General features: G+C 47.1%; 2 protein-coding genes across 2 annotated transcripts in view; both read right to left on the minus strand.

Annotated features, from left to right (window-relative positions):
- LOC142195595 (uncharacterized) overlaps nucleotides 1-9,147 on the minus strand; it is a 704,678-nt gene extending 695,531 nt beyond the window's left edge. Inside the window, 2 exon segments of the mRNA XM_075265539.1 lie at nucleotides 8,464-8,643; nucleotides 8,774-9,147. Of these exon segments, the coding sequence (XP_075121640.1) occupies nucleotides 8,464-8,643; nucleotides 8,774-8,851 (258 nt within the window). The 5' untranslated portion in view covers nucleotides 8,852-9,147.
- LOC142189277 (uncharacterized) lies at nucleotides 5,467-8,034 on the minus strand. Its single transcript, XM_075262137.1, has 2 exons — nucleotides 7,905-8,034; nucleotides 5,467-6,598 (listed from the first exon to the last, which is right to left on the minus strand). Exons 1-2 carry the CDS (start codon nucleotides 8,032-8,034, stop codon nucleotides 5,580-5,582), a joined length of 1,149 nt encoding a protein of 382 aa, XP_075118238.1. The 3' UTR covers nucleotides 5,467-5,579.
- Nucleotides 9,148-20,618: the final 11,471 nt, after the last annotated feature.

The following is a 20,618-nucleotide window of genomic DNA, read 5'->3' on the forward strand; positions in this document are numbered from 1 at the left end:
ATATATCTATAAAACATAGTGTATGACACTGTCAGGACTCCTAGGATTATATATCTATAATACATAGTGTATGACACTGTCAGGGCTCCTAGGACTATATATCTATAATACATAGTGTATGACACTGTCAGGACTCCTAGGATTATATATCTATAAAACATAGTGTATGACACTGTCAGGACTCCTAGGATTATATATCTATAATACATAGTGTATGACACTGTCAGGGCTGCTAGGACTATATATGTATAAAACATAGTGTATGACACTGTCAGGGCTCCTAGGACTATATATTTATAATACATGGTTTATGACACTGTCAGGGCTCCTAGAGCTATATACCTATAATACATAGTCTATGACACTGTGAAGGCTCCTAGGACTATATATCTATATAACACAGTGTATGACACTGTCAGGGCTCCTAGGACTATATATCTATAAAACATATTCCCTTACGTCCTACCAGTAACACAATGTGGAGGGTATTTCTGTCCCTGTGTGCTGGTAGGACAGGCAGAATTTTTAATTAAAATAAAATACATATGCATGACTACAACCCTATAAGAAGGCAAAGAGGCCTCCCCACTTCCCCCCTCGTGTTTTTTTCTGTCCTATGTGGTGGGACAGGTGGAGGGAGGTCTTTATGTCCTCTCATATGGTGTTATTCTTTTTTTTCTTACTGCATTGCCTCAAAGGTCGATCTAGACCTTCTAGCCGGGGTCGTGATCTTCCACCACAGTCCAGTGCTCAATCCCAGAGGCGCCCTAGGTACCAATCGAGCGGTTCTGGACGTCAATTTCCTAAGGAGGAAGATAGGAAGAAACTTGGCTTTTGACTGTTGGATTCTTCCTGTGGCCAACAATCCTGTTGGGGGACGTCTCTTCCAATTCCTTTACTTCTGGCGGGAAAATATTCCAGATCCCTGGGTCTTGCAGGTGGTAGAAAGAGGATAAGCCGTCGAGTTCCTCCATCGTCCTCAGGATCGTTTCATTATGACCCATTTCTTTCCTACCACTCAGCAGATTATACTGGAAAGCTCCATTGTAGATTACATCAAACAGGAGGGCATGGAAAGGATTCCCCTCTAGAAGAAGGATTTGGTGTTTACTCCCCAGTCTTTCTGGTGCCAAACCAGCAGGAGACTGGTGGATGATTGTACACCTAAGATACCTAAATCGCCTCATAAAGAAAAAAAATATTTCCGAATGGAGTCCGTAAAATCCATGACATCCTTTCTTCATTGTGGCAATGTATTCTTCACTCTGGATGTAAAAGGATGCCTATTTGCACATTCCTATTTACCCACCACACAGGAGGTTTCTAAGGATTGCTGTCTTAGGGTGCATGCACACTGAGTAACGCCGGGCGTGTATGAGAGCCGTACACGCCGGCATTACGGCAGACTGCCGAACACTTCCCATTCACTTCAATGGGAGCGCTCGTAACAGCGGCGTTTACGAGCGCTCCCATTGAAGTGAATGGGACGTGTTCGGCAGCCCTGCTGTAACGCCGGCGTGTACGGCTCTCATACACGCCCGGCGTTACGTAGTGTGCATGCACCCTTAATCTCCGGCCACAGGGAGCATTTTCTGTTTGCCACTCTTCCTTATGGCATTTCTTCAGCCCCTTACACTTTTACCAAGGTGGTGACTCACGCTCGCTGCCGCTCTCAGGCTTCAAGGTCTATTAATCGTTCCCTATCTGGTCGATTGGCTTATAAAAGTTCAGTCAATATCTGTTCTGCTCCAGAATCCATCTGTACTTCTTCTTCTGCTCAGGGGTTATTTCCCCCCTGAATTTCTGACAGCCCATTCTACCAGGGCTTTGTCTACGCCTTGGGCAGAGAATCGGGCTATGCCCTTAGACCAAATTTGCTCAGCCACTTCTTGGTCATCTCAGCTGACATTTGTGAGGCACTATAGATTAAGTTCCCGTGGTTCAGAGGCAACTGCTTTTGGGCTTTCTGTTTTGAGTTCTGTAAGGCGAGGAAACCCTCCCTAAGGGGATTACTTGCTAATCCCCTTATTGTGCTGCTAGTAGGACGTAAGGGAATTGTTGATTATGATGTTAAACTGTTTTTGGTATCACCTTCCTCACTTTTATGTGGCTCATCATGGCAATGGGATTTCTGTATGCCCTAACAATTGCTGACCAATTTCCTCCTAAAACCCCTACCAGCACTACCACCAGTAGCAAACCTCCTACCACTACTGCCTCTACCAATACTCATGTCTTTCATCTCTACATCCAAAAAATGCTGGCAGATAGAGAATGGCATCTGTGTCAGTGAGCGGGTGGCCGACGCAGGACGTAATAGTACGCCCATATTCCTCAACACCCTGGCATCTAGGAAATACTATTATGTCATTTGTCTCTAAAGAGAACTTGTAAGGTCAATTTGGGACACTAACTCACCCCCCCACCACCACAGCTCCTTACAGAACGGGTTTAGTGTTCCAAATTGTCCTGTTGTAAATCTGCATGTCCGCAATGTAAAAAAAACCAAAACTTTTGTAAACTTACCAAGAGATGAGTCTAATAAGTCTCAATGGACTTTTATGGTGCTGAGGACCTTGATCCTGGTCTACCGTGTTTCCCCGAAAGTAGGACACCCCCAAAAGTAAGCCATGTCGGGGGTTTCTGTTAAATTGCCTAATATAAGGCACCCCTCGAAAATAAGGCATGCCCGGCAGTGGTGGGCGGGGCTTAGCGATCTTCACTGACACAGCAGCCGTGCTCTGTGTGCACAGCAAAGCCTGCTGCCTCTGCTGTTGTGCCCATTGTCCCTGCTGCTGTAGGATAAGCTCTCCCGGAGGCAGCAGCCAGCATACAGAAGAGGCAACAGCTGGCTTTGCTGTACACACAGAGCAGGGCTGATGTGTCAGTGAAGTGGGGATCGCTAAGCCCCGCCCACGAAAGCTCTGCTAAGCCCCACCCCCGATAAGCCCCACCCACCACTTCCGGGATGAACAGCAGCACCAGCGCTGCTAGGAAGATGGGAAAGGTAAGTATGATACCTTCCCCCCTCCCCTACACTACCTACAACCGGCAGTCATGCTGACGCTCCGCTAAGGAAGTGCCGGCATGACTGCCGGTTGTAATAAAGACACCCCCCGAAAATAAGACAGGTCCTATATTTAGGGCCATAATTTAATATAAGACACTATCTTATTTTCGGGGAAACAGGGTAACTGCACAAGTGCTGGAGGTTCGGGGCACGTACCCTGAAGACAAGGTGTACTCCTCTGGCTTCAGTGAGGAATGACGCCGGATTGAGGATTACAGGCGATTGGTGAATGTTAAGGTTTTTTTTTTATTTTTATTGCAGGCACATATAGCTTTACAACAGGGCGATTTGGAACACTAACCCTTGGTCCATAAAAGGTGGTTTAGTCTCCCAAATGGCCCTGTCAGATTTCCATTATTGTCTGGGTCTGCTGTAGGGTCCTTCTGCAATAATTCACTCTCAGAGCAGGAACACTGAATACGTGTCCAACTTACCTGATCTCTGGTTTAACCCTCAAGTGAGCACATACTGAACCCACTTTCAGATTATTGTTAATCCAGACCGTCAGGATAATCTAGTATATACTCCTGAGGAAGCCTTTGGTGATAGAATTGGGGTCACTTTGTACTTTTCTGGCCTCCTGGGTAATGTGATGTTCTCCAGGATCACTGCTGAGCTCTGTGATTGGGCCTCATTCGTTACATGGGGTGCTTCAATGTCATGACGTTGGGCCTCCACCTATTCTGCTCTGGGATCTGAGGAGACCCTAGAGTATAATCATTTCAATTCCAGTTCTATTTGAGCAAAAGGAGACAGTTCTGGTGAATATGAACAGCAGTTGGGGCGGAGGACCAAGCAGACTAGTGACAGCTTGTAAAACCCCTTAGATGCTGCATGGTATCTAGGAATTTAGTCCAATTACCATATCTGGAGTTGGGAAGGAATTTCTTTCTCTGATGGGGCAATTGGCATCAACCTCGTGGCTTCACCTGAATCCACTTTTGGTAGGTTTATGAGTTGAACTTCATGGACTTGATGCGATCAGTTATCCACAACCATGGGTTCTACAGCTGGGTGTCAGCTATATGTTACAGCTGATACTGGCAGTTTCTAATAAGACCTTGAAGGGTGCGTCATACTGTCAGGGTCGAATTCGACAGCACGGGTCAATCAGTCAGTCCAAATCAGTATTAGCATGTGTGCACCGTCGCTTTAAGAAATGAATCAGACTCAAGCTGCTTCAGAACTTAGCTCTCATGCTATATCGCCTCCATAGCACTGAACTGCGTTTATTTCACGTCAGACATAGTTATACAGGGAAGGAAAAGAAAGGGTTAATGCATAACATAACATGAAATTCTTCATATGATTGGCTCTGGTGCAGTGGCGTAACTAGGAATGGCGGGGCCCCGTGGCGAACTTTTGACATGGGGCCCCCCCCAAACCGACGCCGAAGACCTCAACCAACCCCCTCCTCAGAACTCTATTATGTCCCTTAGTAAGCCCTGCACACAGTATTATGTCCATTATTGTCCCCTGCACACAGTATTATGTCCATTAGTGTCCCCTGCACACAGTATTATGTCCATTAGTGTCCCCTGCACACAGTATGAACCCCAATAGTGTCCCCTGCACACAGTATTAACCCCAATAGTGGCCCCTGCACACATAGTATTAACCCCAATAGTGTCCCCTGCACACAGAATTAACCCCAATAGTGACCCCTGCACACAGTATTATGTCCCACTGTGGACATCCATAAACAATTATTATACTCTGGGGTCTTTTCAGACCCCAGAGTATAATAATTGGAGACCCGGGGGAATAAAAACATTTTTTACAAAAACAGTTGCTTACCTGTGCCCGGCTCCTAGGCTGTCGGCTGCCGCTCTTGTCCTGCATTAATGACGTCAGACGTCACATGACCCAGGAAGCAGACCCGGGTCATGTGACGTCAGAGACAAATGAGGGAGGCCGGAGGCAAGATCGTTGAGAGATAAGTAACACTGTTTGTTATGTGCCTTACGTCTCCCGGTCCGCTGATCATTATACTCGGGGGTCTGCAAAGACCCCCGAGTATAATGATAGTGTTTGTGGGGCCCGCGGTGTCACTTGCCGATTCCGGGGCCCGTAACGGACTATTTAAAAAAAAAAAAAAAAAACCGCAGCGGTAGCGGCTGTCACCGGGCCCCCTAATGGCCCGGGCCCTGTGGCAGCTGCTACTGCTGCTACCACGGTAGTTACGCCCCTGCTCTGGTGCGTGACGCACAGCAAGTTGTAGTCCTGGTTACAATCTAAAGAATTTAGCAAAACATAAGAATCATCGCCATCTTAGAATACATTCTTTATTCCAAAGCTGATAGTCTTTAGTTTTAAAGGAAAATTAGTATTTCAACATAACGTAAAATATAAAAGCATAAATACAGTAGCAATGCATCAGCAATTGTGACTTCAGATTTGACAATACTATAAGTATTATGGCACACGACTGATCTATAGATGTTATTTTTTGCTTTTTCAATACCAAACTTTTATTGATGATTGCATATGTAAATGAAATAAAATGTCATTACTTATATTCTGGCCTCGAAAATGGCTTCTTTCCTGCATGAGTGCTACTATGGTCAATAAGACTTGATTTCCGAGTATAAGTTTTCCCACATTCTGAACATGAATATGGCTTCTCTCCTGTGTGAATTCTCTGATGTCTAATAAGATCTGATCTGTGGACAAAACTTTTCCCACATTCTAAACACAAATATGGCTTCTTTCCCGTGTGAGCTTTTTGATGTTCAATAAGATTTGATTTCCAACTAAAACTTTTCCCACATTCTGTACATGAATATGGCTTCACCCCTGTGTGGCTTCTCTTATGCTCAACAAGAGTTGATCTAGCACGAAAACATTTCCCACATTCTGAACATGAGTATGGCTTCTCTCCTGTGTGTATTCTCAGGTGTTTAGCAAGAGTTGAATTCTGAGAAAAATATTTCCCACATTCTGTACATGAAAATGGCTTCTCCCCTGTGTGAGTTCTCTGATGTTTAATAAGAGCTGGTTTGGTGCTAAAATATTTTCCACATTCTGAACATGAAAATGGCTTCTCCCCTGTGTGAGTTTTCTGATGTTTAATAAGAACTGGTTTGGTGCTAAAATGTTTTCCACATTCTGAACATGAAAATGACTTCTCTTCTGCGTGATTGTTTTTATGATTAATAAAACTTGACTTCTGAGAAAAACATTTCCCACATTCTGAACATGAATATGGCTTCTCCCTTGTGTGGCTTCTCTTATGTCTTGTAACATCTGACTTCTGGTTAAAACATTTCCTCCATTCTGAACATAATAATTGCTTTTCCCCTGTGCGAGTATTACAATGTTCAAGGTCCCTTGTTGGACTTTCAGTCTGTGATGAATCAGAAGATCGGATGTGTATAATAGGATCAGATGATAGATCTTTGCTGTGAAGGGCTGAGGGTATATCTGGGGTAATGATATGTTCTTCATATGGATCTTGTGTGATACCATGATCCTCTGCTTTATAATCTATAGATATCAGATGCCCCTCTGAGCTCCTGGTACAGTCATCTGACAAGAAGAAAACGGATGTTACTATTTTTACATCATTTCAAAAATTATATTAACTTTTCTATATAAATGTTTCCTCACATATTGTACCAACTAAAATAGTGGAGGTAAAATAGATGGCAATCTATTCATCAAGCTGGTCACTATTGTCATGTACAAAGAAGCCACACTTATAGAGTAAGTGTTTGGCCTTATAGTTCCACTCATGAACTGTTATTATATTCATGGGGTCTTTTCAGACCCTCGACTATAAAAAGTGGAGGCTCAACCATAACCAACAGAGGTGACAAACCTAAAAACCAGTGTTACTTAATTCTCCTGTGCTCCGGCACGACGACTCTTCAGTGACATCACAGACATCAGGAATTCCGGTGTCTTTGTGTCAAGATGCGGGCTTGACCCTGATGATGTCTGTGACGTCTCTAAAGAGGCCCGAAGTCAACAGGGAGTATTGCCAGGGTCCAGGAGAAGTAAGTTTTTTTTTAATACTCTCTCAACTTCCCTGGGCTTTCAATCGTTATACTCGGGGGTCTGAAGAGACTCCTGAGTATAATAGCAGCTTCAGTTTCCCCCAGCCTTACTTACCAATCTTTATTCCTGCTCATGGCCACCTCTGCTTTCCATTCTGCCCTTCCAGGGGGCCCCCATGCATCATATATCATGTCACGTCGCAAGGGAAGCAGAGTAGAGATGCGACGCATTTCACGAGTTTCCGCCAAAATTCTGGCAGAAACACAATAGTACGAGGGCCACTGTGGTAGGCAGGGCCAGGCAGCAGCCATTGCTCAGTGCGCTGCACCACAACAATCACAACTCTTGTATAATCAATTAGTCCTTGTCTAAGTGAAGTGACAAAAAACTGACACATGTCGGCACCACGACCGTATTTCCTGCATTTTTACCCCGCTGTTGATTACACTTCGATTCCCTATGTCGGTGCATACAGTGCGTCACCCATAATTTCCATTACCATATTCCTCGTTGAAAGTCAGTGGGGAAGATTTAATAACAGTGTCCAGACAGCCCTCAACTGCGTCACGTTTAGACCAGGCTCTTTGTCATATAAGTCTAGAACACTTGATAAATGGGATGCAACCAAAATTAGTGAATTTTATGTTGTAAGGTTTTATACACCGTTGTACTTACTTCAGTCTAAGTCCTAATGAAATTTTCAAATAAATTTTTATCCACATTCCCGGCTGGTGTCTAATGTGCATTTATATATCACTATTATATATAGAAGAAAGAACTAACAACTCTACACAAAGCAGCAAGAATCTGTGACTATTCAGTGGTGACTCCTCACCTGGGCGGTTCCCGGTAGGAATGTCCTCCTCACACTCCTCATCACCACTCACATAGGGATCTGTAGTATTACTATTCTTTACGTCTTTATCTGGAGTCAGAAGCTGTGAAAGAAATATTGTAAGTAACATCTAATACTGCTGGATAACCCAAGACTGACCACAAGGACTTCACAGCCCGTCTACACATCATAGGGAATATCTCCATCTACCTGATCATCCTGTGGAAGAAGAGGACTGGGACATCTCTCCGGTGTTGTCCTCTTACTGGATCTACCTGTAGGAAACACAGACAGGGACTGAATTCATTCTGTACATACAAATAATGGAAGTCCATGTGTATATAGTCATGTCTATTACCTGCTGATGTGAGGGGCTGGTGGTCCTCCATCATCACCTCCTTGTACAGATCCTTGTGTCCTTCTAAATACTCCCACTCCTCCATGGAGAAATAGACAGCGACATCCTGACACCTTATAGGAACCTGACAACACAATGATACAGTCATCACCCCAACCCTCCAGTTACTGTATAATGTCCCAGCATTCCCAGCAGTGTCACCTCTCCAGTCAGCAGCTCCAGCATCTTGTTGGTGACTTCTAGGATCTTCTGTCCATTGAACTCCTCCTGTATCAGGGGGTGAGGTGGAGGCCCCGGGTTTGGGCTCAGGGTTCCTCCATATCCTTCATACACAGGAGCCTGACAGCGCCCACTAGAGGTCTTCTTCACTACTGTGTAATCCTGGTTATGGGGAGACACATTAATAAATCTCACTACATACATGTCCAGAGTCCATCACCTCTCCAGTCCTATCATCTGTTATTACTATAGATAAGAATGATGTAATGATGACATCATCAGAATCTCTCACCTCTCCAGTAAGCTGGTAGATGATCTCTAGGGTGAGATTTAATAGACTCTCCGCCATTTTGTTTCTTTCTCTTTCCATTCTTGAGGGGTCAGTTGGAAAGATTCTTTATGTATTGATCCTATCTTATAGGGATCAGAATGGAGAGAAGATAAGACAATATAAAGTCAACACAAAATTCTGTGTAAATAAAATATAATTGCAGTGTAGATCGGGGACCAGTAACGCATGACGCGTGAAGAGGCCGTTCCTGAAGACGATGAAAGCGGTGCTGGAGAGTTCTCTCGTAGCATCGGGAACGCTGCCAGTGGTGCGAGAGAACTCATTTGCAAACCGATGAAAACCATTTCTACCGAATGGCGGTGTGGAGAAGACATCTAAAGGTAGGAGAAGAATAGCCTTTCTTAAGGCTATTCCTACAAGTTAGTCACAAAAAATTACATTTTAATGATAGGATCCCTTTAAAAGATATTTTTAGTGGCTCCTGTGCTATCAAGAAAAATATAAAAAACATTTTTTTGGATATAAACGCCAAGGTAGCGCTAAAAAACGCATGTAGAAAAATCCAGAAATGTGTCAGTTTTCGGAAACGGAACATCACAAATACCACCCCCACTCCATCACACTTAACCGTCTTCATGTCCAGAGCTTCTGCGTACAAAACATCACTTCCTTCAGGGGGGCCAGAGACACCTCTTCTTGACGTCTGCCGGCACTCCGGCTCTATAGTGCAGACAGAGGTGAAGAGGAGAAGGACAGAAGTGACCTCCCTTGCCCTAAAGATCCAGACAGGAAGACAGGTTAGTTAGGTAAGGCTAGTAGTCCACGGGCTAGCTAGGGAAACAGGAAGGGGGTGAGGGTGAGGGTGAGGGGGGGGGGAGAGAGAGAGAGAGAGAGAGAGAGAGAGAGAGGGAGAGAGAGAGAGGGGGGGGATCTGAGTGAAGAGCAATGCATCATGGTAGTTGTAGGATAAAAGAACAGGAAGCTATCCATGTAAACAAATACAGAAATGGATGTTTTCAAAGATCTCTCCATACACAGACATGTTTGGGGGATCAATGAATAAAGCCACCCCTCAGGTGCAAGACTTCGGTCTTGTGCCTCTGGCCTAAAAGTGCTGCTGAAAGGCCACGAACATAAAAACCTTTACTCGCCTCTCCTCGCTGTCTCCAGTGTTGGCTGTATTTGTATATGAGTCTTCTGGCTGACATCAGTGGTGACGTCTTCACAAATGGCTGCTGGTGATCACTGAGGCCTCTTATTGACTACCATGGTCACCTGTTAATGGAAGACCAGACCTGCTACTACTGGAAACAGAGGCCCCGGGGAGCAGCGAGTAAGGCTTTGTTTTATGTTCATGACTAGAGATCAGCGAGTACTGTTCGGATCAGCCGATCCAAACAGCACGCTCCATAGAAATGAATGGATGCACCTGGTACTTCCGCTTGGAAGTACCACTCGGCTACGTCCATTCATTTCTATGCGAGCGTGCTGTTCGGATCGGCTGATCCGAACAGTACTCGCTCATCTCTATTCATGACCCCTTCAGCATCACTGTTAAACATGAAAATATGTCGAAGCACCCATTTAACCACTTCAGTACTGGACCAATTTGAACAAATGAGCAGCTCTACCCAGATAATCACTCTAGCCTATAGATAGGTGTTAGTATCGGGTTACCCTGTATATCAGCCTGCTAACAAGTCCTCTTTTGTAGGCATTTTAATGCACAGCAGGGAGCTTCAGTGCTTTAACAAAATGAATTACTAACTGTAGCTCCAGCTTATGGGAAGGAAAAATCTATAGCAGTGGTTATTTGCCTGCCAGTACTCTATAGATAACAAAGGCGGCTATAGCACATGTTTTTCCAGCCCTGTTCTTGATCCCATTATCCACAACAAAGATGTAAATAAACGATTGTGGAGGACGGTGTGTCCCACTCCCCCACAGGCTAGGTGGTTGCACAAAATCATTACCTTTGTGAATTTTGGGGTATTTTATACCATAATTTTGTTATGTTGTCTTGTACTAAGTATAGCTTTTAATACATATCAATAAAAGTGTAATTTTAAATACGTCCCTGATAGTTACATACCTATCTCCATTTTTTGTTTGATACATCCTTCTTGGCTCCGTTCACACAGGACATACACGCAGCAGGTTAGTCTCTGGGGCACTTGCTGGTGACTGACCCGCTGTGATATACAGTAATAGTATAATGGAAGAGATGTCACCAAATACTAAAACCCCCGGCCAGACACAAAAGTCCCAGAGCAGGTGTCAGATAGTAGTGAAGAGCCCCATAATAATCCTGCCAGGCCTGTGAGCGACCACCTACCTCCTCCTGTACAGCAGCCGTGTTTACAGGACCTCTGATGATGTCAAATGTGGGAGGAGTCCGGGAGTCACATGATCAGGTGTTACAGCGCTCTGTATTAGTGATGGGAACAATGGCTCTTTAGTGAATCAAACTACACTGGAGGAGCTGTCTGTGTGTGACGTGTATGTAGCAGAGCCGTCTGTGTGTGACGTGTATGTAGCAGAGCCGTCTGTGTGTGACGTGTATGTAGCGGAGCTGTCTGTGTGTGACGTGTATGTAGCGGAGCTGTCTGTGTGTGACGTGTATGTAGCGGAGCTGTCTGTGTGTGACGTGTATGTAGCGGAGTCGTCTGTGTGTGACGTGTATGTAGCGGAGCCGCGGAGCTGTCTGTGTGTGACGTGTATGTAGCGGAGCCGTCTGTGTGTGACGTGTATGTAGCGGAGCCGTCTGTGTGTGACGTATGTAGTGGAGACGTCTGTGTGTGACGTGTATGTAGTGGAGACGTCTGTGTGTGACGTGTATGTAGCGGCGCCGTCTGTGTGTGACGTGTATGTAGCGGAGCCATCTGTGTGTGATGTGTATGTAGTAGAGCCGTCCATGTGTGATGTGTATGTAGTAGAGCCGTCCATGTGTTGTGTATGTAGTAGAGCCGTCTGTGTGTGACGTGTATGTAGTAGAGCCGTCTGTGTGTGACGTGTATGTAGTAGAGCGTCCATGTGTGATGTGTATGTAGTAGAGCTGTCTGTGTCTAACGTGTATGTAGTAGAGCTGTTATACACACATATAAGGGGATGTTTCATGGGACATAAACGCTGTATAAGTCATACCTGGAATTTCTGTAGAGTTTGCAGCGCATCAGTATCAGTTCAGTATATGAGATAATTCTCATACACACCGGCCAGAGAATAACACAAACACTGCACTAGCTCACTGTTGTTCTCTGTTAGCAGAGGATTGACCTTAGATTTCTTTATTAATTCTGCTTTCTTATATATCGCCATCATATTCCGCAGCGCTGTACAGACATTGCCAGTCACTGTCCCGTATAGAGCTCACAATCTATATTCCCTATCAGTATGTCTTTGGAATGTGGGAGGAACCCGGAGAAAAGCACGTACACAAGGGAAGAACATAATCGAGGGTTATGAATGATAGCCTGTTTCCCTTAGTCCAAACAGCAGCACAACAGATGGGGTATTCCTGCCCCTGTGTGCGGTTTAGGACAGGTGGAATTTTAATTAGTCAAATTAAATGCAGCCGTTACCCCCCCCTATAAGAGGGTAAGAGAACCTCCTCCCCTTGTGTTAATTATAAAGTAAAAATATCCGCAATATATAGGGAGGGAAAAAACTTGTGCTGCTGTTTGGACTAAGGGAAACAGGTTATCATTCATAACCCTCGATTCCCCCATGTCCAAACCGCAGCACAACAGATGGGGATGTAGCGAGATTACCCCTAGGGAGGGCCCCCTCGGCATACAGATGACAAAACGGATTGGCCGAAGGTGGTAGCCTCTGACCTTTGCAGGTCCAGACGGTAATGCTTAACAAAGGTTGAATGAGACTGCCAGGTGGCAGCCATACATATATGTTCTAAGGAGACAGAGTGCCTCTCTGCCCAGGAAGTGGACATTGCCCTAGTGGAATGGGCCCTTACAAAATCTGGGGGAGTGAGCCCCTGAGACACAAAAGACAATCTTATAGCCTCCTTAATCCATTTGGATAATGTAGGTTTTGAAATTTTAGACCCCTTGGACTGCCCAGAAAAGGAAACAAATAAGTTTTCCTCCTTTTTAAACTCGCTGGTGCATTCTAAATAGATTCGTAAGCACCTTACCAAATCCAGCGAGTGCCATCTTTCCTCCTCAGGAGAGGAGGGAGAGGGAAAAAACACAGGTAATGAAATAAACCTGATTTAGGTTACTATAGGAAGGAACCTTAGGCAGAAAACCTGGCAAAAACCTTAACTGCACCCGATCACGGAAGAAGGTTGTAGAAGGTTCATGTGCTGACAGAGCCTGCAGTTCCCCCACGCGTTTGGCTGATGTAATCGCCAAGAGAAAAGCCAGTTTAACCGACATTAGTTTAAGGCTTGCCTCCTTCATGGGTTCAAATGGAGGGCTGCAAAGCCGTTGAGAGGTCCCACTGCGGAACCGGAGGTCTTGTAGCAGGCCTTAGCCTGGTTGCACCTTTAAGGAACCTGGATATAAATACGTCCTGTGACAAGCGCTTGTTTAAACAAGCCGACAAGGCGGACACCTGCACTTTAAGTGTAGCAGGAGTAAGGCCCTTGTCCAGACCGTCCTGCAAGAATTCCAGTAGGCTTTGCGTGGATGGATCAACATGTGATCTCTGCTTATCCATACACCAGGTTTTAAAGGTGTTGTAGACCCTGAGATAAGCCTGGTTGGTAGCTGGAGCCCTTGAATGGGCTATGGTGTTGCGGACGGCTAAGGACAATTCTTCTAGTCCTGGTAAGGACCGGTCAACTTCCAGGCTGTCAAGTTGAACCTCTTGAGATCTTGGCATACTCTGGCACCTTGAGTGACCAGGTTGTGCACTGGGGGGAGCCTCCAAAATATCCCTCGACTCATCTGAATGAGCTGGGTAAACCAAGCCCTCTTTGGCCAGAATGGTATGATTGCTATCACAGACGCCTGTTCCTGTCTGACTTTCATCAATACCCTCGGTATCATGGAAAGTGGAGGGAAGATGTAGGCCAGCCTGAACCTCCATGGAATCGACAGGGCGTCTACTGCCAAGGGCTCGTCCTCCAGGTAGAGAGAGCAAAATTTTTCCACCTTGGCATTGTATTTGGTGGCCATCAGGTCCACCTCTGGAACTCCCCACATCTCAGTAATTTGGACAAAGATTTGCTTGTCCAGTGACCATTCGCCTGACACCGTCAGACCCCGGCTCAGTTGATCTGCCAATACATTCAGGGACCCCCTGATGTGGACTGCCATGATGTGGGTAAGGTTCCTCTCTGCCCAGGAGAAAATTAGATTTGTTTCCCTCAGGAGGGCAGGTGACCGGGTGTCTCCCTGTTTGTTCAGGTAGAGGTTGTCCGAACGTACCTTGACTGCCTTCCTCTGAAGGAAGGGGGCAAAATATAGAAGTGCCAGGTAGATGGCTCTGATCTCGCGCCAATTGGATGACTTGGCTTTCTCCAAGTAGCTCCATGTCCCTCTTGCGTGCATCTCTTCTAGATGGGCTCCCCAACCGGTGAGAGATGCATCCGTAGTCAACAGGGTCCAGACTGGCTGGAACGTGGACTTCCCGTCCTTTAGATGGGACCACCACCTGAGTGACAGACGGGTATTGAGGGACAGGCGGATTGGTGCATCCAGACTTAGAGGGCTGCGGTTCCACTTCTGAAGGACCTCGCTCTGGAGCGGGCGCATGTGCCAAAGGGCCCAAGGGACTGCGTCCGCAGCCGCTGACATGAGACCAAGGACTTTCATGGCAGTTCGGACTGACACTCGGCTGTTCTGGCGGAGATGGTTGACCGCTGCTCTGATTTTCTCCTTCTTCTGGGAAGAAAGAGAGACCGTTATTTGGATGGAATCCAGGATGCAACCCAGAAAGGTTTTCCTTGTGGAGGGTACAATGTCTGACTTGTCCCAGTTGATGATCCATCCGAGGTTCTGGAGGAAGGAAGTGGTCAACCGCATCTGGCTTACCAGTAGCTCTTCTGAGCGTGCTTTCAGCAGCCAGTCGTCTAGGTAGGGCACCACAAATATGCCTTGCAACCTGAGATAAGCAGCAATGGGAGCTATGACCTTCGTGAATACGTAAGGAGCTGAGGTGATGCCGAAAGGCAGAGCCGCAAACTGTAGATGGCATAACCGGCCGTCCAAAGGAACGGCTATCCTCAGGTATTTCCTGTGAGCTGGACAAATCGGGATGTGAAGATAAGCATCTCTGAGGTCCAGAGTGGCGAGAGCGTCGCCAGGTTGCAGGAAGGCGACCACCGACTTGATGTTTTCCATCCGGAAATGTAGTTTGTGGATGAACTGGTTTAAGTAACGGGGATCGATTATCATCCTCCAGCCCCCTGATACTTTGGGCACCAGGAAGACTGGAGAGTATACACCCAAGCCCTCTTCGGCCGGTAGCACTGGCTCTAAGGCCGCTTTTTCCAGATATTCTCGGATCATTCCTTCCAGCCACACCTGCTTTTGATTGAAAGAGCGGGTTGCGATATATTTGTCGCGAGGTGGAGACACGAAATCTATGCGGTATCCGTGTTGAATTAGTTGGAGGACCCAAGGGTCCTGGATGTTTTGTTGCCAAGCTGGAAGGTATTTCGTTAAGCGACCTCCGACAGGTAGCGAGCTGTCCACCGATGGGCTGCAGTAGTTGTCAAAAAGACTTTTTGGGCTCTTCTTTAGAAAAGCGACGGCCAGATCCTCTGGACTGACCCCCAGATCTTCTGGAATACTGCCCTCTAGATGAAGACTGGCGGTATGACCCTCTACCACGAGACGAAGACCCGGGTCTATTCTTGTATGGCTGTGGAAGGGATTTCCCCTTACTGTCAGCGAGTCCCTCCATAATCTCATCCAGACGCTTGCCAAACAACCGGCCAGGCTCAAATGGCAGGGCACAAATATTATATTTGGAGGCGTTGTCTGCCTTCCACGGCTTAAGCCAGAGGGGTCTTCTGGCAGCAGCAGATAAGGCCATACCCTTGACGGCCGCTTTTACTTGGTATGTAGAGGCTTCCGTCAGGAAGTCTGTTGCCAAGAGGAGAGATGAGAAGGATGCCAGCAGGTCATCACGAGGAACCCCATCATCTATGTCACGCTGCAGTCTCGCCAGGTCTGACCGTAGCTTGTTGGAGACTTCAGAGGAGGCCACTCGGATGGAGGCTTGAGATGCAGCAGCCGAATGAATACGCCTGAGGACGCACTCTGTACGCCTATCCATAGGGTCAGATAAATTAGAACCATCCTCTGATGGCACGACAGTACGCCTTGGAAGTATGGCCACAGCAAAATCCACTTTTGGAGGAGTCATCCAGCCAATTCGTTCACCCCCTTCCGAGGGGAACATCAGTTGAAATTTTTTGGATTGGAAAAATGCCTTATCAGGGCGTTTCCATTCGGCTTCCATAGCCTTGGCCAGGGCTGGATCCACTTGGAAGGCCCTAGACCTTCTATAGGTGGAATCCGAGGCTTCCCCCTCGTGAACATCACGCCCGCCTGGACGGATGGACTTAATCAATTTCTGCATTCTTTCAACCGGAAATGCAGACCCAGCAGACTCCGGATCCTCATCATCAGAGGAGACATCCACATTATAAGATCCTTCTTCCGAGGGATATACTGAAGGCCGTGAATGTGTACGAGGTCTTTTAGCGGTCTGTGAAAAGGACTCCTTCATCTCATGGACGGTATCCGAGACAAGTTCCTTGACCCAGGCGATCATGTCGCGCATAGCGGGTTCTTCCGGGGGAGGGGCCCGGCACTGACGGCACCTATTAAATTCATAGCTGTCGGGAAGAGGAATATCGCATCCTCTGCAAGCGAGATGCCTACGCTTGGCCGTCCCTTTCCGTCTCGGCGGTTCAACGTCCTTAGGAGAGGAAGACATCTGTTGAAAACAGAGACAACAAATCAGTATTTAAAGACATGGAAACCATCGCCTAGCTAGGTTAAACCCAGTACCGTGGATGACCACAATCACACGTCAAGCAGCAAGGATTCAGCAATGCACTCAATGTGTGGAACTCGATCCAGCTACAGAGCAAGCACTGAGGCTCTGCTCAGGGGAGCTTAAATACTCCAAGGGGAGGGAGGAGACCTTAGCTCCTCCCATGCCCCATACACAGAAACTTTTTTTTTTTTTTTTTTCTTTAAATATACTGAAAGTCGTTAGGGGGAGCCTGGACCTACCCAGGAACCCCCCCCCCCCTTCCCCTGATTCCAAAAACGAGGGCTATAGCGTCCCTGATACCAAGTTGATAGGGGGAGGGACAGTAGAGACGCATCACACGTCCATCCTCCCCCGTCTTGCTGAGAGCCGGCATCCGACTCTGGCCGGGAGAACGCGCATGCGCAGAGCGGCCGACGCGCAGGAGAGACGCGCGCCGGCCCGAACAGCAGCAGCCAGCTCCCGTAAGTGAAGAAACACACAGGGAGCCAGCTAGCGCAGACCGGCCGGCGGACTCCGGAGCTCCAGGTTAGGAAAGGCCAGGGGAAGGAAAAACAAGTCTGTAAGGAGGTAACAGAACCTCCTTCCACCTGTCCTGCACAGGACAGAAAAAAACACAAGGGGAGGAGGTTCTCTTACCCTCTTATAGAGGGGGTACGGCTGCATTTAATTTTGACTAATTAAAATTCCACCTGTCCTAAACCGCACACAGGGACAGGAATACCCCATCTGTTGTGCTGCGGTTTGGACGTGGGGGAAACACTCCTTGGAGATGTCGTCTTTGGACTGAGGACTCCAGCGCTGTAAGGCCACCGTGCTGCCCCTGTTGGTTTTAGACCACACAGATTCATTCTTACGCACGGTCCGTCTGTGCCTGGGACAGTCGGTGTTGCGTGTCCTGTCACATACTGTATAGTGTGCCGTCCATTATCGCCATTACCTTATACAGTACGTCAGCATTTTTACTGGGCTGTGATTTACTCCTCAGTTTGGTTACTTATAGCGCCCCCTAACATGGCTGTAATTATTGTTACCCTGCCATTTATTGTACGTCAGTTCAGTCTTGGTGACGCACCGCGCTCCGGTTAGTGTCGCATTCTAGTAGCTATACAGCGTTGCTGATGATTCTGTGTCCCAGGAAAAACATCAATGGTGTTTATCGGCCCCAAATGGATTTTCCATACTGACGCTTTCTGCTCCAAAAGGGGGCTTGGCCCAGACATTTAGTGCCCAAAGGGGCTCGGCGATCCACAAAAGTGAGTGTGCCTATGCCCACAGGGCTGGCAAACAGTAGCCAAATGTGGGCCAGTGTGTAGGCTTTTCGAATATTGGCGAACACTTTTATCTAAAAATACCGTATTGCACTAGATACAGTTGTGCTAAAACGTTTGCCTACCCCGGCATATTTTTTTTGTTTTTTTGGCTTTTTTTTTTCAGACAATATGAACGAGAACACAAAAACTTTTTCTCCGCTCACGGTCAGTGGTTGGGTGAAGCCATTTATTGTCAAACTTGTGTGTTTTCTACTTTTATATCATAATGACCCTGTTCCATACGTATGGCATGTGTCTGAACAGACAGAGCAAAGGGGACAGGTAAGGCGGGGTTCACACTGTCGCTCGGTTTCCATTTTTTGGGTCCACTTGGGGACCCGAAAAACGGAAACCCAATCCACCTAAGAATCGGTTACCTGCGGTCCCCATAGACTATAATGGGGTCCGCGTGCGTTTGTGCCCAAAATTGCAGGACTTTTCTCTCCGTATTTTTCAAGTGAAATGAGGGACAGAATCCCTGAACGGAGTATGTTTTATGTCTCACCTACCCCATCTCCATTGTGATTTGTCCACTTTCTGGACAACCCCTTTAATACAAAGGGGCATTTATGTAAGAGGGTATAATTTATACAAGGAGACATAAGAGAGCATCATTAATAAGAGGGGAATTGGGCAATATTAATTTTAGTTCGCACTCGGGCAATATTGATTTAAGGAGGTACACGGGGGCCCATGTCAAATGTTCGCCTTGGGGCCCCACATTCCTAGTTACGCCACTTGAAGAGACAATAAATGTAAACATTCAGAGACGTCACCTGTAAGACACAACATTGTTCCTGTATTGTATTTACAGTCCTGTCTAAAGCCACCACTATACACCATTATACAGTCAGTGGCGTAACTACCGCAGAGGCAGCGGAGGCAGCTGCCACAGGGCCCGGGCCATTAGGGGGCCCGGTAACAGCCGCTACCACTGCGTTTTTTTTTTTTTTTTTTAATAGGCCGTTACGGGCCCTATTTACTTGCTCTTCCTGGCTGGGCCAAAATTGGTAAGTGACACCGCGGGCCCCACAAATACTATCATTATATATAATGATCGGCGGACCGGGAGAGGTAAGGGAATGTAAAAAACACTGTTACTTACCTCTCCACGATCCTGCCAGGCCTCCTTCCTACTTGTCAGATGTCTCTGACATCACATGAACTCGGCCTGCTTCCCGGGTCATGTGACGTCCGACATCATAGAAGAAGGACGGCAGCAGAGGCCGACAGCGTAGGAGCCGGGGGACAGGTAAGAAACAGTCATTTTTTATGTTTTTATTCCCCCCGGTCTCCGATTATTATACTCTGAAAAGACCCCAGAGTATAATAATTGTTTATGGGTGTCCACAGTGGGGGATAATACTGTGTGCAGGGGACACTATGGGACATAATACCATGTGCAGGGGCCACTATGGGACATAATACTGTGTGCAGGGGCCACTATGGGACATAATACTGTGTGCAGGGGGCCAATATGGGGGATAATACTGTGTGCAGGGGCCACTATGGGACATAATACTGTGTGCAGGGGCCACTATGGGGCATAATACTGTGTGCAGGGGCCACTATGGGGGATAATACTGTGTGCAGGGGCCACTATGGGACATAACACTGTGTGCAGGGGCCACTATGGGACATAATACTGTGTGCAGGGGACACTATGGGAGATAATACTGTGTGCAGGGGCCACTATGGGGGATAATACTGTGTGCAGGGCCACTATGGGACATAATACTGTGTGCAGGGGCCACTATGGGGCATAATACTGTGTGCAGGGACCACTATGGGGCATAATACTGTGTGCAGGGGCCACTATGGGGGATAATACTGTGTGCAGGGGCCACTATGGGACATAACACTGTGTGCAGGGGCCACTATGGGGGATAATACTGTGTGCAGGGACCACTACAGAGCATAATACTGTGTGCAGGGGCCACTATGGGGCATAATACTGTGTGCAGGGGCCACTATGGGGGATAATACTGTGTGCAGGGCCACTATGGGACATAATACTGTGTGCAGGGGCCACTATGGGCCATAATACTGTGTGCAGGGCCACTATGGGACATAATACTGTGTGCAGGGGCCACTATGGGACATAATACTGTATGCAGGGGCCACTATGGGGGATAATACTGTGTGCAGGGGCCACTATGGGGGATAATACTATGTGCAGGGGACACTATGGGGGATAATACTGTGTGCAGGGGCCACTATGGGGGATAATACTGTGTGCAGGGGCCACTATGGGGGATAATACTGTGTGCAGGGGCCACTATGGGACATAACACTGTGTGCAGGGGCCACTATGGGGTATAATACTGTGTGCAGGGGCCACAATGGGACATAATACTGTGTATAGGGGCCACTATGGGACATAATACTGTATACAGGGGCCACTATGGGGGATAATACTGTGTGCAGGGGCCACTATGGGGCATAATACTGTGTGCAGGAGCCACTATGGGGCATCTCATAGATTGTAAGCCCTCGCGGGCTGAGCTCTCTACCCCACTGTGCCAGTCGGTCATTGTTAGCATTATATCTACCTGTAT

The sequence above is a fragment of the Leptodactylus fuscus genome, chromosome 1 (genome assembly GCF_031893055.1).
Source record: "Leptodactylus fuscus isolate aLepFus1 chromosome 1, aLepFus1.hap2, whole genome shotgun sequence".
NCBI lineage: Eukaryota > Metazoa > Chordata > Amphibia > Anura > Leptodactylidae > Leptodactylus > Leptodactylus fuscus.